Source organism: Galeopterus variegatus, unplaced genomic scaffold, assembly GCF_000696425.1.
Source record: "Galeopterus variegatus unplaced genomic scaffold, G_variegatus-3.0.2 Scaffold6850, whole genome shotgun sequence".
Lineage (NCBI taxonomy): Eukaryota > Metazoa > Chordata > Mammalia > Dermoptera > Cynocephalidae > Galeopterus > Galeopterus variegatus.
Window position 1 is genome coordinate 49,978 of NW_007732961.1, and position 14,552 is coordinate 64,529.

The 14,552-nt window shown below is 34.8% G+C and overlaps 1 protein-coding gene across 1 annotated transcript in view; it reads left to right on the forward strand.

Annotated features, from left to right (window-relative positions):
• LOC103606797 (FAS-associated factor 1-like) overlaps positions 1–14,552 on the forward strand; it is a gene marked incomplete at its 3' end in the record, with an annotated part of 92,504 nt that overhangs the window by 28,533 nt on the left and 49,419 nt on the right. Inside the window, exon 3 of the mRNA XM_008591341.1 lies at positions 13,798–13,884. Within this exon, the coding sequence (XP_008589563.1) occupies positions 13,798–13,884 (87 nt within the window). The remainder of the gene's footprint in view (positions 1–13,797; positions 13,885–14,552) is intronic.

The window sequence follows — 14,552 nt, forward strand, 5'->3', positions numbered from 1 at the left end:
CTTCTATCCACAAATCAGAAAGTTCTGGTGACGCTAAACCCCAGATTTTCCATAGCAGCAATCAGCTGGTCTGGAGTAGCATCTGTCTGCTTGGATAGGGCACGCTCTCCAATTTGCCATAGTCCCTAACATCCCAATATTTCTTCTTGAAAACTGAAGCTGAATGCCATTTGCCTATCACATTTCACTCATTTATGTTACTTATCTGGTTGCTCTAGACCTTTTGCATTTTAGACTGCTGCTCTAGTGACTATCAGAGAGTATGGAACTTAGGAAGTGCTCAATAAATGTTTGTTGAATGGATTGCTCAATAAATGTTTGTTGAATGGATGGATGAAAGAACATAAACATGCACAAGTATAGAAAATTTACCAGGTTTTCTTTAAAATGTACAAAGTGATAGGGGTCTAGCTCTGCTTTATTTTTTTTTGTCTTTTTCCGTGTCCGGCAACGGATCGCAACCCTCAGTGTCGCCCCCGTACCGGACCGGGACCGGCAACAGGATCGCAGCCCTCGGTGTTGCTCCCACGCCTCGCTCAGCCAGTGAGCGGGAACCGGTCTGTATGTGGGATCCGAACCCTCGGCGGGAGCGCCGCCGCACTTCCCAAGCGGCGCACTATAGCAGTGCGCCACCGGGCCGGCCCTTGGGGACATTCGTAATAACTTCAAGATGAGGCATCTTTGATCAGAATCTCTGAAATATCTCTTTGAATTAGCTATCACTGTAGTAAACTTTATTAATTTGTACCTGACAGTAATTTGGGATTTATGATTATTTAGTCTAGTTGAACTAAGGCATGTCCCAAATCTGTGAAGATTTAGCCAGGTAAGACAAGTTAGCCAGGTAAGTGAACAGTGTGAGTAACATTTCTTTGGCAGGGAGAGTGGGGGTGGAAGGGGGGGATGATTTACATAAAACGAACAAACTTTTCTAGTTTTAGTTTTTTGGAAGGTGTCATGTTAAAATAGAAATGAGAAAATGTGTCAGTTTCACAGATTTCCTTTTGAGTCTTGCTCTGCTACATACTTAGAGAGTTTAAATAAGTATTCACACATTTTTTTTTTTTTCCTTTTTTGTCTTTTTTCGTGACCGGCAACGGATCGCAACCCTCAGTGTCGCGCCCGTACCAGACCGGGACCGGCAACGGGATCGCAACCCTCGGTGTTGCACCCGCACCTCGCTCAGCCAGTGAGCGGCTGGTCTGTACGTGGGATCCGAACCCTCGGCAGGAGCGCCGCCGCACTCCCAAGTGGTGCACTGTAGCACTGCGCCACCGGGCCGGCCCAGTATTCACACATTTTCTCCCCAACTAGATTAAGTTCCTTAAGGGAGTGTAGAGATCTGCTTTCAAAGCATCCTATTCACCCAGCACTTTCTTTGCTATATTGTAATCATTTATGTGATAGATATTCACTAAGTACTTAAAATCAGTAAGGAATTGAATCTGAGACTGATAGTGATTACAGTATCCTTTATACCTATCTCTTTCCATCTCTGCCGCTAACCTAATAGATGAATGCTTTAAGGATCTTGACCCCAAAAAAGAAATTAATTTTGAATCATCACTCTTTTTAAAAAAAAACTGCTAGGTATACAGTTAACATTATCTATTATAGTAACATCTGAATCACTGTAATCATTCTCATATAATCATTTTGTGAATGAATGAATGAATTGTTGACTAATTAAACCCAAGTTTACATAGTGTGGCAGCTCTATAAGTCAAGTTACATTTTTAACTTAAGAATATTTGAACAGTAAAAGTGTAAGTGTGAGAAAATAAATTAGCTACAGTATTTCTACTGTTATGTTTCAAGAATTATAAAGAAATAAGAATGAGGTAAAGCATTTAAACATATAGTTTTATCAAAGGTATGTTTTTACATTTCTGTATATTCTCTACTTTCTTAAATAACCTTACTACATTGCCCAATAGGGTAGTTACTAGCCACAGTGGCAGTTTAAATTTAATTAAAACTTTGAAAATGTTAAAAATTTTATTCCTTAGTCAGACTAGCTAAATTTTAAGTGCTCAGTAATCACTTATGCCTAGTGGCCACCCTTTTGGACAGCACAGATAAAGAACATTTCTATCATCATAGAAGGTTCTGTTTGCTCTGGTAGCCCATCATATACACAATTCCTTACCCTTTATTTTGCTTCCTTGTCATTAGATTTTTTTTTGTTAATAATTTGAAAATGTAGTTTAATATGTCCTAGAAATACTAACTTTTGCTAGCTTCTTGAAATCTTATTTATCCCAAATGGTTATCAACTATATATTTAAGTCTACATGTTCTTTTTTTCTTTGATTTTTCATATTTTAAGATAGTCAACAAGCTGACAATTTTACTGTTATTCAAAACTCTTAAGTTCTGTGATAAATGCATTTGAAGTAATACCTCTAAGTTTTGTTAACTGTTAAGACAACACAGCATAGGATAGTGTCTTCATCTGCCTCTTTTGCCATATACAGTGAAAGAGTACTTAGTAAATGGTGATTTTTCCCCCCTTTATCTTATTAAGTAAATTATATGGTTCTTTTTAATGGAAGCCTCCATAGTTAGAGACGTAAAACAGCAATTTCTTGGTTCTATAGCATGACATAGTTCAGAGCTGAGATTAGAGAAACCCCGTAGAGTTGTTAATACTTGAGGGCATCTCCAACTAGAAAAGTATGTGAATTTAGGCATGGGAGGAAGGAAGGATCTGCTTTAAATTTAGTGTAGGGTCACTGAATCTTAATGATAGATTAAACAAGGGAGGTAGAATAATGAATAGGGGTATGCTGTGTGTAGCACTAATACCAGAAGTCCATGGTTTGTGGCGGTTTTTTAATGTTCTTTCCCATATGGTTTTGAATAGAACAGGTTATGGCAGGGATGAGCTAAGGAATAGCTTTGTTAATGAATAAATAGGAGTAATTTTTTTTAACACGAGACTTCAGGCCGTTTATTTAGAATGCCTGCTTATTTAATGAATCGTGGTTAAATTTTTTTTTTTTTCTGATCTTAATAATACATTAGGTGGCAGTGCTAAGGTATTTCTGGTATTTTCTTTCTAAAATACCTATATCTACATTTCAGAGCTAGCCATAACAGTGAAATCCTTGGGCAGGGAATTTAACTTCCTTAATTAAGAGCCAGTTATATGGAGCTTCTGAGCATTGGCAGCATCATTCCTTAGTTTAGTGTTTGGTATACAGTATTAGACATTCATAAACAGTGTCAATTCATTTGATAAGATTTAATTAAATTGTCATTTGGAGCCAGTTTCACCTTATTCACCAAAAATTAATTAGGTGTGTAATTTCAGTCCCTATCCTCTTACTATAACTTTGCACTTGGCCAAGACAGCCACTTTTCTTAAGGTATCTTCTCTGCCTTCCCACCCACTTATCTCTCAGAGACAGTAATGCTGAAAGTTGACCTTGGAAAGCATCAAATTAGGATCAGAAAACTTGACCAGACACACTTTTAAATATCTCTCAGGGTTGTTCTTTGAATGTGCTTACTTAGTATTTCCTAAGCAGGGTAAGTAGGTTGTCTCCTCTGGTGCCTTAGTTAAGCATAGTGCAGGGAAATGTAACTCTCCTGACTCCAGGGCCCCAAATGCAAACACTGGCCTAGTTGTTCCCAAACTTTCTTCTTGATGTGGGTGACTTGAATGGTTTATTTTCACTTGATGAGCCACACCCCCAAGCCACTTTAGTATTCTTGGCAGACCCCAACACTAAGTCCTTTTGTTGTCTTTGTTTTTTGCATTTTTTTGTTAACAAGAAAAGATAAAATTATGAGAGACCTGATTATAGAGTGAGGTCCCATTACTGATGGTTCCCACCACTTTTTTCCACATCTCAGAGAAAGACGAAGGCCTGGATGGGCAACAGAAAGTAGCAAAGCAAACATAAACATCATGTCTGAGCATCAGTGTGGAGCTACTGGAGTGGGAAAGGATCTAGTCTTTCTCAAAATAATAAAGTGGTCCTTTGCCAAAAACATTAAGATTGTTAGGATTTAAAAATTTTTGAAGTTTACTATAGAAGTTATGGTCTTTTCATTAAAAAAATTTTTTTTTGGAAGGGAGAAGAAATGGATTAAGAATTTTTTTTTCCTTTTTGTCTTTTTTCGTGACCGGCAACGGATCGCAACCCTCAGTGTCGCACCCGTACCGGACTGGGACCGGCAACGGGATCGCAACCCTCGGTGTTGCGCCCGCACCTCGCTCAGCCAGTGAGCGGCCGGTCTGTATGTGGGATCCGAACCCTCGGCGGGAACGCCACCGTGCTCTCAAGCGGCGCACTGTAGCAGTGCACCACCGGGCCGGCCTAAGAATTTTTAAAATCTATATTATTGTTCTGATTTAGGCATTAAGTAAGTGAATGACATTTAGGCAAGTAGCTTAATTTGTCTGCGTGTGTGTGCCCGTGTGCATGTGTGTGTGTTTTAACTCACATAAAATCCAATTAAAAAGGAGATGCAGTTCTATAAACAAATTGGCAGAGTAGATTAATGGTATTGCCCCACATCTTCCTTCTTATAGATGCAGTTTTATTTCAGAATTTACAGAGATTGCCAGTAAAACACAGCTAACTGTTTCTGATGAGTTTCACTTGTCCAAATCAAAAGCATAGAAGAGTTGCCATGAGTGCCTGAATGTTGAGAGAGGGAAAACTGGAATAACAAGATAGGGCATAATTGATTTACTGTACATTGGCCAAGTGGAAGTAGCAGGCCCATATGTGAAGGTCTTCCTTTTTTATTTATTTTTTTTAATTCTATCCCAAACTCTGACGTAAGTAAGGGATAAGGGAGACTCAGTAGGCATTGGCCAGAAGTTTATGAGGAAGAGCCTTTGCTAACCATCATATGATAAAGTTGAGTTACTATTTTATTATATTCTCCTTTACCTTGATTTATTTTCCTTGGAATTCTTTTAACTTGCCATTACTTTCCCAGCTGTGTGTGACACCAGGAACTGCCCTCTTACTGTGAAGGCAACATTCAATTGTTGAAATAATAACAAGTTGCTATTTGTTCTGACAGTTGTCCTTCCTCTATAGCACTTAAAAGTACAAAGTTGACAGCCAGTAACTGTTCTTCATTGCTTGGTGCAAACAACAGCTGTGAAAAGGCTCACTCACTCTCATGACACAAGTTTTGCCCATGGTTGGTCACTCTCACTTGTTTCCACTTAATGACACCATTCAGAGTAAGTGTAAATGATCTCATAGAAAATTCTTATACATTACAATTATAAAAGTGTCGGTTGGAAAAGAATGTTAAAGATAATTTATTACAACCCTTTATTTTACAGAAGAGGAAATTCATGCTAAGAGAAAATATGTCATAGTCATGAAAGACTCTTAACTTCAGAGTTTCATAGAACTAAATTAAATTCTGATCTCATTTACTAACTGTAGTAAGCTTCAGCAAATTATTTGTTCGAAACTTCAATTTCCTCATTTGTAAAATGAAGGTAATAATACATGTAAAAGATTATTGTGACGATGATAAGTTAACATAAAGCCTAGTGTACCTGGCTGATAGAAGATGTAGTACATGTTCAGTTGCCTTTCTTCCTTCTCCTTTCCTTTGCTCAGCATCACTGACATAATTAGTGGCACAGCTGAAATGAAAACCCAGGTTGCTCTGACTCCAAGTGCATTTCTTTGCTTTGAATAAAAACAAAAATTAAAAAAAAACTTATTACGAAGTAATAGAAACCTAGAAAAGATAGATACACAGAAATCAAAAATGAATCATAATACCATGATAAAGAGGGAATAAATTTTAACACGTGCATTATGCGTTGCTTAACAAGAATGTGTTCTGAGAAATGCGTCATTAGGTGATTTCATCGTTGTGTGAACATCAGAGTGTACTTACACAAACCAAGATGGTATAGCCTACTGTACTCCTGGACTACATGGTATAGCTATTGCTCCTAGACTACAAACCTGTACAGCATGTTAGTTTGCTGAATACTGTAGGCATTTGTAAAACAATGGAAAGTATTTGTATATCTAAACATAGAAAAGGTACAGTAAAAATATGGCATAAAAGATTAAAAAATGGTACACCTGTATAGGGTACTTACCATGAATGGAGCTTGCAGGACTGGAAGTTGTTCTGGATGAGTCAATGAGTGAGTGGTAAGTGAATGTGAAGGCCTAGGACATCACTGTACACTGCTATAGACTTTATAAACACTATACATTTAGGCTACGCTGAGTTATGTTTTTAAAAAGTAATTGCGCTTTGACATTACAACAACCATGATGTCACGAGATGATAGGAATTTTTCAGCTCCATTATAATCTTACAGGACCACCATCATATATGTGGTCTGTTGTTGACTGAAACGTCATTGTATAGCACATGACTATATATCGTTCTGGTCTTTTTTCTATGCATACACATAACATACATACATATGCACATATACGTATCTGTATATATAAGTTAGCAAACAGAAATGTACATAATTTTGTAAACTTTTTTTCTTTAATATCATGTAACAACTTTTAATGGTATTAAATATTCTTTTACATCAGGGATCAGGAAATTTTTTCTGTAAAGTGCCAGTTATTTATTTTAGGCTTCTCAGGCCATGTAGTCTCTGTTACATATACTCAGCTCTGCTGTCCTGGTAGTACAAAAGCAGCCAGCGACAATATATGAAGAAATAAACGTGGCTGTGTTCAAGTGTAACTTTATTTACAAAAACAGCAGACTGGTTTTCACTTCTGGTCTCTACTTTGCTGACCCTGGTTTTACATCATCACTTTAATATGGTATTTCCTTTATTTATTTAACTATCCTGTTATTGGCTATTAGATTGTGCCAATTTTGTGTGTATATGATGATAAACAAGGCTGCAGTGAAGATCCTTGTAGCTAAATATTTGGTTACATGTGTGATTTATGTCTTTAAGATTAACTAGTACATTACTTCTGACATTGTATCAGATTGTTTGTCTACTAAAATTCAGACTTAAAAATCAAAATATTGTGGTATACAAGTATTTCTTGATTTGTGTGACCTATCTTTAATGTAGTATGTAAAAGTGAATTTTACAAAATGGTTTTAGGTTAAAGAAAAAACTCCTAAAAATATTCTTATAATTGTTTCGACTTAATAGGTGTTTACCTGATTTTAACTGGGGAAATTTTATGAACTTTTATTCAGTGACTGCTGGTTTATTCCCTGCAGGCAGTAAAAAACATTTGCTTATACTGTATTTATTAAGCCATTAAATAATTGGAAAAACTTTGTTCCTTCATCGTTTCCACAAAGTGCAGAGAGGAAATACTGCCCTCAAGAACAAAGTCTTGAGTGACTGATTTGAAATTAACCTCTTTCCTTTGGGTCTGTTTCAGTTAGCCTATGAGAGGCAAACAACAACAACAACAACAAAACACCTGTTTACTCTTTTATATGGCTTAAACATACTTCTTCGGTGTTTAGGACATTTCTTCAATTCAGCTGACATGTACGGGGATTTTTCAAGTTTATTTAGTGTGACTAGTAGATCATTTATTGTGAATTTGCAGTTTTACTGCTATTTCCAAATATATATTATAGCCAGAAAGCAGTCACATTTAGCAGCTTGAGGCAGAAAAACTGAAGATTAACACAGATTTTCAGTTAGCAGACAGTCTGTAGTGAAGAGATAGTGCCTTCTCTCATTAGTTTCTTAGACTAATAAGATTACTTATCCCCCCCAAAATGAAAGTATTTCTAGAATTTCTGTAACAAATTATTGTTAATTATATTTATTCTTGAAAGGTACTGGCCACTTTAGGCAGAGAGTTCAAAGAATTTTAGAATCAGTAAACTAGTGAGCCATGGCTGTCTGGAAGGCCCTGTATATAATTTGCACATCCTGAAGCGGTGCTTTTTAAACTTGGTATGATCTTTAAATACGATCTAACTTTGGAATTTTCATATTATTTTCACCCACACCAAACTTTTGGTATAGGAAATTATTAACATTAAATCTTATCCTTGGTAGTTTTGCAGGATGGCCAAAATTCATTTCCAATTATGTGCATTTAAACTAGTTTCCAGGTTTGATTACCCTTATTATCATTATCCTAGAAATCTCTTAAAATGCCAGTTGTCAAATTTCTTTGTAGGCAAGTAAGAGGTAACATAAGTGTTTAAGTATGGTTCAAAGCAAAACCAGTTATAGTTGTTGACTGAAGAATTCAGTTAGAGCCAAAAGATGCACTTTTAAAGTGCAGAATATAGTCAGTTGAAAACCTGATTGAAAGAAAGTTCAGTTTTATAGTTTACTTGAAACAACATCTTCATTGTTTTCTGGAAAGATGGTATTTGAGAAAAAGAAATGTCTCGAGTTACTGTTTTTATGAGGAGAGAATTGCTCGATCTTTTAAATGGTTAATGAGAAGAAGTAATAGTTAAACACTTGAAGCATTGATTTCTGATTTGAATTCTTCAACACATGCCAGCCCTGGGGGGAAGAAAAAAAAAAAAAGCTTGCTAATTAACATTTGATTACTGATGCCACCTTCTCATTCCCCTTGCACCATCCGGTTTCAAGCGTGTTTTGTTCAGGAAGGATTTTTAGGGGGGTTTTAACTTGCATCCTAGTAAAAACAAATCCAGGTGCACCTGCAACGTGTGTATAATATGTTAAAAAAGAAGAAAAACAAAAGGCTTTAGATATGAAGTGTGTGTTCAAAACCCACTCTGAATCAGAAGTGATTGGTTTCTTAACCATAAGCCTTTCAGAGAACCAATGATTGCTAGGAAACTGGAACTAAGCCTAGTCTGTATGCCTTATTTTGATTTAAACACACACACACACACACAAATACTTATTTGTTCAGTGCAGTTATTTAGCATACTCTTAACTAGAACATCATTTGATAGTGTGAAGTACTTGGAGCTCAAAGTTTGATGTATTTACAGTTTGGATAAGCTGAGGTTCTAGTATAACCAGAAGCCTTTTTCTTCTAAGAATTATGAGAGAATGAGATGGATGTCTGTAGTTTCAGGGTAGTTTTTGTAAGGATGTGATGTGCCGTAGTATCTTAATTCCGAAAATCTAGAAAATAAAGTGCTGATAGCTGTTTTAAGCCCATGGCAATTAAATATTTTTTTTTCATTTCTTGATTTTTTTCTGTATTGAAATGTTTGATATGTGAAGAATTGTGGGCCAGATGTCAAAGTTTTTTAAATGGCCAAATAAGTTAATAAAACTTTAGAACTATATCACTTAGCTGGAGTATTCTGGCAAAACCATAACCTCACTGGTAGCATTTGGTTAATGGAATAGTTATTTGGGAGATCAGTGTAACAGGCTTTATTTTTAAGTGAGATCTCATGAGGAGAAGATATTAATTAGCTTTTTAAAAAATAGTGTAATAAGAATAGAAACTAAGACTTTTCTTCATTCAAGAACAAAATTCACCTAAAATGCTTATAATATTTATCACCTGAAATTATTTGCAATTTTCCTTTTGATGTCTATTTATATTTATTAACTCTAGTATTGTTTTTCCACTTTATAGCCTTATTCGTTTTAAACTTTCCCTCAAAGAAATAATGAGGGAATAATCCTGCACCTAGGATTAACTCCAATATTTTCATTAAATCATAGGATTGTATATCTTTGAAAATTATTTCTTTGTCTAGTATACATTTAGCTCTTCTTTTCCTGCACCTAGGATTAACTCCAATATTTTCATTAAATCATAGGATTGTATATCTTTGAAAATCAGAAGTGATCGTATTTTATTCTCTTCTGAGGTTGAGTAAACTGATTCTCAGAAATGCTCCACCAGTTTGTCCACAGTAACAGCTAAACAGAATTAGGATTAGAAATCTAGTTCTCTGCCTCTCATTATGCTATAACACCTCAAACTTTGTGGCTTTATTTCCATTAGAATCTGCTATCACTTGGATAATACGTGAATGACATTTAAATCGCCCTGAAATGTTTTCTAATAGTTTGACTAACCTTTAGCTCACAAGGAATGATTTTATTATAGTTGACAATGTTATCTACTAAGTTTTATATTTTTCAATTTGAATAGCTGAGAACAACACATTTGAGGCTAATCTGAGCTTCAGAAGTTAGCCTTTAGCAGAGTAATTTTTCTTAAGAATTGTTTTTCTAAGAAATTTAACTAAAAAATAAAACTGTTTGAAAATTTAAGTGAATCGAAAGAAAAATTTGTGGGAGATAAATATCTTGTGAATATATACTTTTATAATTTTATGCTGAGCAGATCATAATAAAATGATCTTTTCCCCAGTGCTATGTTTAGCATTGAAATTGCCACAGACATTGAAGAAATATGAAGTTTGAAGTAGAGATTAGATTTTTACATTAATTTATAATGTATAAACTTACATTCATTAACAATGAAACACAAGTAATAAAGAAACAAACCAGTACCATATTGATCCTGTACTATTTCAAGTTAATCTGATTTATATTTTTTCTCAATTGTAAACAATTATCTTTAGTAATGGGGAAGAAATTAAATTATCCCTTCAGAAAATCTAGAAAGCAAAGTCTGGAAACCTATTATCATTCTAGAACTCTTGATCCAAATACAGTATAGTTTGTAATGTAATTTTAATGTTCATCTGGTAATCAAAGCATTTATTAAATTTTTTCAGAACTAATTTAAACATGTGCATAGTTTAGCAGCCTGAAATCTCACAGATTTAGAGCTTAATGCAAAACAAGAATTGAAAAGATTATGAAGGTTCAGCATGATCTTGAGCCAATGCTGATCAAAGAAAATGTGTAAGACAAAAAGGCCCTTAGGAAATGTTACCCTGTGAAGTGCCACTTGTCCTTAACTGGAATTTAACACACCCTCTAAAGATGAAACTCCATCTGAAGCAGCACAATAATGGCAGCTGGGTATGCCAGCCACAGCAGCCTAGCCTGTGTATGTGTTCTTTCTGCCTCTCCCAGGTGCTGTCAAATCAATCAATTACTCTCATCCCTGTCTCTTTCTCTCTCTCTCTTCCCCCCTATGTTCTCATCCCATCTCCCATCTCTCTTTACCTTCTCTCTTTTTCTTCTTCCTCCGTTTTCCTTTCTCCTTCTTCTTCTTTCCTCCTCCCTCTCTCTTTCCTCCTCCCCCTCTCCTCCTCTCCATCGTTCTTAATCCTCCCTCCTTCTCTGAGAGAATTCTTTGTCCATCTGATTCATGATGACTTTAAATTCATCTGCATCATTTTATACACAGCCGTACTTTACCATTCAGGTTTCCTAGAATACTAATATTTTAAAGAATCATTTTTACTTTTGCTTTGTGTATGTTTTGGATTTGTTCCTTCCATGAAGGATTGTGATTTAAAATTTTAATTAAATATAACCATTAATAAAGATAATGGAATTTTTTTTTAATCTCTGTTAGTAAAATCAACACTCATTTGGTGCTTTTGCTATCTTATCACTTGTGTTTCTTCCATGTAATGGTAAAATCTACCAGTGGTTACGGCATTGATAAGCATGGAATTATTGTTTGAAAAACCAATATATTTTCGCTTAAGTTGTTGTTTAGTGATCTGTTTAACACAGATTCTTTTGGCTTAATCTCAGAATACGCTGTGAATTTAGCCTTTGCTAACCATTAGCCTAATATGCTTTACATGGTATCCTCTCAGCCACGTTCTGTCTGCATTAACCAGTTTATTCTATGATAAGGTGCTTAACAGATGTCATTCTGGGGAGAACAATGAAGCCAAATACTTGTGCAAGGGCTAACATTACTCTAACTTTGATCACTTTTGTTCAGCACATCATTCTGGCATTGTGCTTTATACCAACATAACATTATAGCCAGAACATGCTTTTCAGGCTTAGAGTGGCAAAGGAATGTTATTCAGTTCAGTGCAGTTACAGATGAGTTACCGAAAAAAGAAAATACTGTTTATTTCATAATACCGTATTGTTGTGCTTGGGAATTAAGGTAGAATTTAAAGAATCCCACTCCAAAGTCATTTGTTTATATACTCATAGTATTTGTGTATACTCTCATTGCAATGCTGGGGTAGTCTTGCCAACTTTCCAACAGATGTAAATATTTGTCATTTTTTTTTTTTTCAAAAATAGTTGATGAAGTTTGGTGTATCAAAACAATGTAATCCAAAAATAACGTTAAGAAAGGGATTTTTTTGCCTTGAAACCTAAAGACTCCTTATACTCCCTTTTCTGTCCTTTCCCTCTCCTTTATTAATATAATGCTTCAGGTTTGTAGAACACCTTTCTCCTTAACAGTGCTAATGTTTAAGTATAGTGAAAGTGGTCAGAAGTTGGCCCAGTTGCATTTGGTTAAATTGTTGGGTTGATAATGACTGATGAAAATTTTCACACTAGATGTAACTGACTAAACAAAATATTGCCTGGTAGACGGGCCATTGCCAAGAACCTCTGGAGAAAAGCTGTTTGTTTGAATGGAGTGGGGATCAAACCATGTCGCAGACTCTCCTCAGATCTCATTTACTAAGTCCTTTTTTACACAGGTGTACATTAGAGATAAAAATAGATTGAGTTGCATGTTTTGTTTTATTTTTTCCTTTCCCTAGTGAACATATATCCCTATTTCACTAGAAGGGTAACTTAGATGTGTTTATGTATATAAAGAGTAATGTGATAACAAAATGCTGTAATTGGACAACATGATATTTTAGGCTTCTGCATTTTTAAAACATGAATGAATGCTGCTTGTTGAAATATAAAAAACAGTATTGAAATCTTATCATAGAACATATTATGTGCAACATTTCAACACTAGCTTCATTTGTTACAGTAGAGTAATAATGCCATAACTAAGCTGAAGAATTAGTTAAGATGGATGGTGTCTCCATTGTTACAATTTTTAAGTTAATTTTATTTGTAAAGAAAGAATAAAATAGAATTACTGTAAGTTACTTAGAAAAAAAATTGAAGACATGATACTCTTTAATTACTGGGTAATGTACAGTTTAACCATCCAACAGCTTATTCTGGTAAGTTACTTGGCTCTTCTTTTAAAGTGAAAGGTATAATATTACATGTTGGGAAAAATAGTTTTTCATCATTAACAGCATTTGTTGTATTTTCTTTTCAGGAAGGGGCTAAATAGTATATTAATGGATGGCTCAGATGTTAGTAAATATTTTGTTAAAATAGTTTTTAATTTGGGTGATTTCAAAGAAATAGCCTATGCTGCTTTAGTAATAAGTTTTTATATAAAATATAAAGACAACTTCAGGTCCCTAAAAATCACTACCTTTCTCTTTCCCACATAGAAATTTCAAATATATATATTTTTGTTTGAATCATTGCACATTTAAAGAATTAACTAAATTATAAAAATTTATAATTGTAGTCTATCCTAAGTGAACTGTGTATGTGAATGACTAAAAGGAAACTTGAAGTCAGCCAGGAGTTGGAAAACAACCAAGGACGAGGGATGTTTCTTGAACTACTATTTCATCTAGGCTTCACTGAAAATCTGCTTTTAAATTTGGATATTTTTTGTTTTGTTTTGGTGGCCTGCCTGTAGTACAGGGATCGAACCTTGGATCTTGGTGTTATCAGCAGGATGCTCTAACTAATTGAGCTTCCCAGCCAGCCCAGTTTTTTTTCCTCCCCCCCCCAACAAAATGTTTTGATGTGTTTTGCTAGTTTCAAATTCTTATTTTCAATCTATAAGAAAACAGGAAATACAGTGTAGATATATCACATAAGTTGACTGGAAACCATCATAAGTTATGTGGAAACCTGATTTGAATTGTGCTCTCTCTTGCTTTTTATAGGTAAAGAGAAATGTGTACGATCTTACAAGTATCCCCGTTCGCCATCAATTATGGGAGGGCTGGCCAGCTTCTGCCACAGATGACTCAGTAAGTAACAGTCAAGTTCTCAGTTCTATATCCTCCTCTCTCTCTTTTGCCACTTTCAGTCTAATTGGCTTTGATAATAAATAGAATCAAATGCTTTGAATGTTCCAGTGAGAGAATTTTATAAATCAAATAATGAGAAAATAAGAGGAGTTGTAATAATTTGAGTTCATTTGCAGAGCAGATATAATCTAAGCACATCAACATTCTGTTGGTAATGTTACAGTATCAGTGTCAGGAACTTCATGCTACTTGATTTGACTTAAATTTTTCCTTGAGGAGAAGAATACATTTAGATAATATTAATAAAATGTTCAAAGCAAAAAAAAAAAAATCCTAAATTACAGATATTCCAAAATCAACCTAATCATCATATTTAATTTTAAAACTAAATTCCCCATAGTAGACTGTTGCTTTTAAAAATAATGAATTTTTGCAGTTAATACCACTTTAGTCTTAAAAAGCTTCACTACCATAAAAACTGGAAGAGACTTAGTCTGTCATTTTTACCTACTATTATATTTATTTATAATGATTTTCCTATTGTAAATTTGAAACCTTTCCTATCTCGGCCTTGTTTCTGGCCATTACTGCAAATAAGTTTTGGGCACTTTTCCCCATAAACCTACTTGTTCTAACCAGGGATGCCCATTTTTTTTAAAAAAAGTACA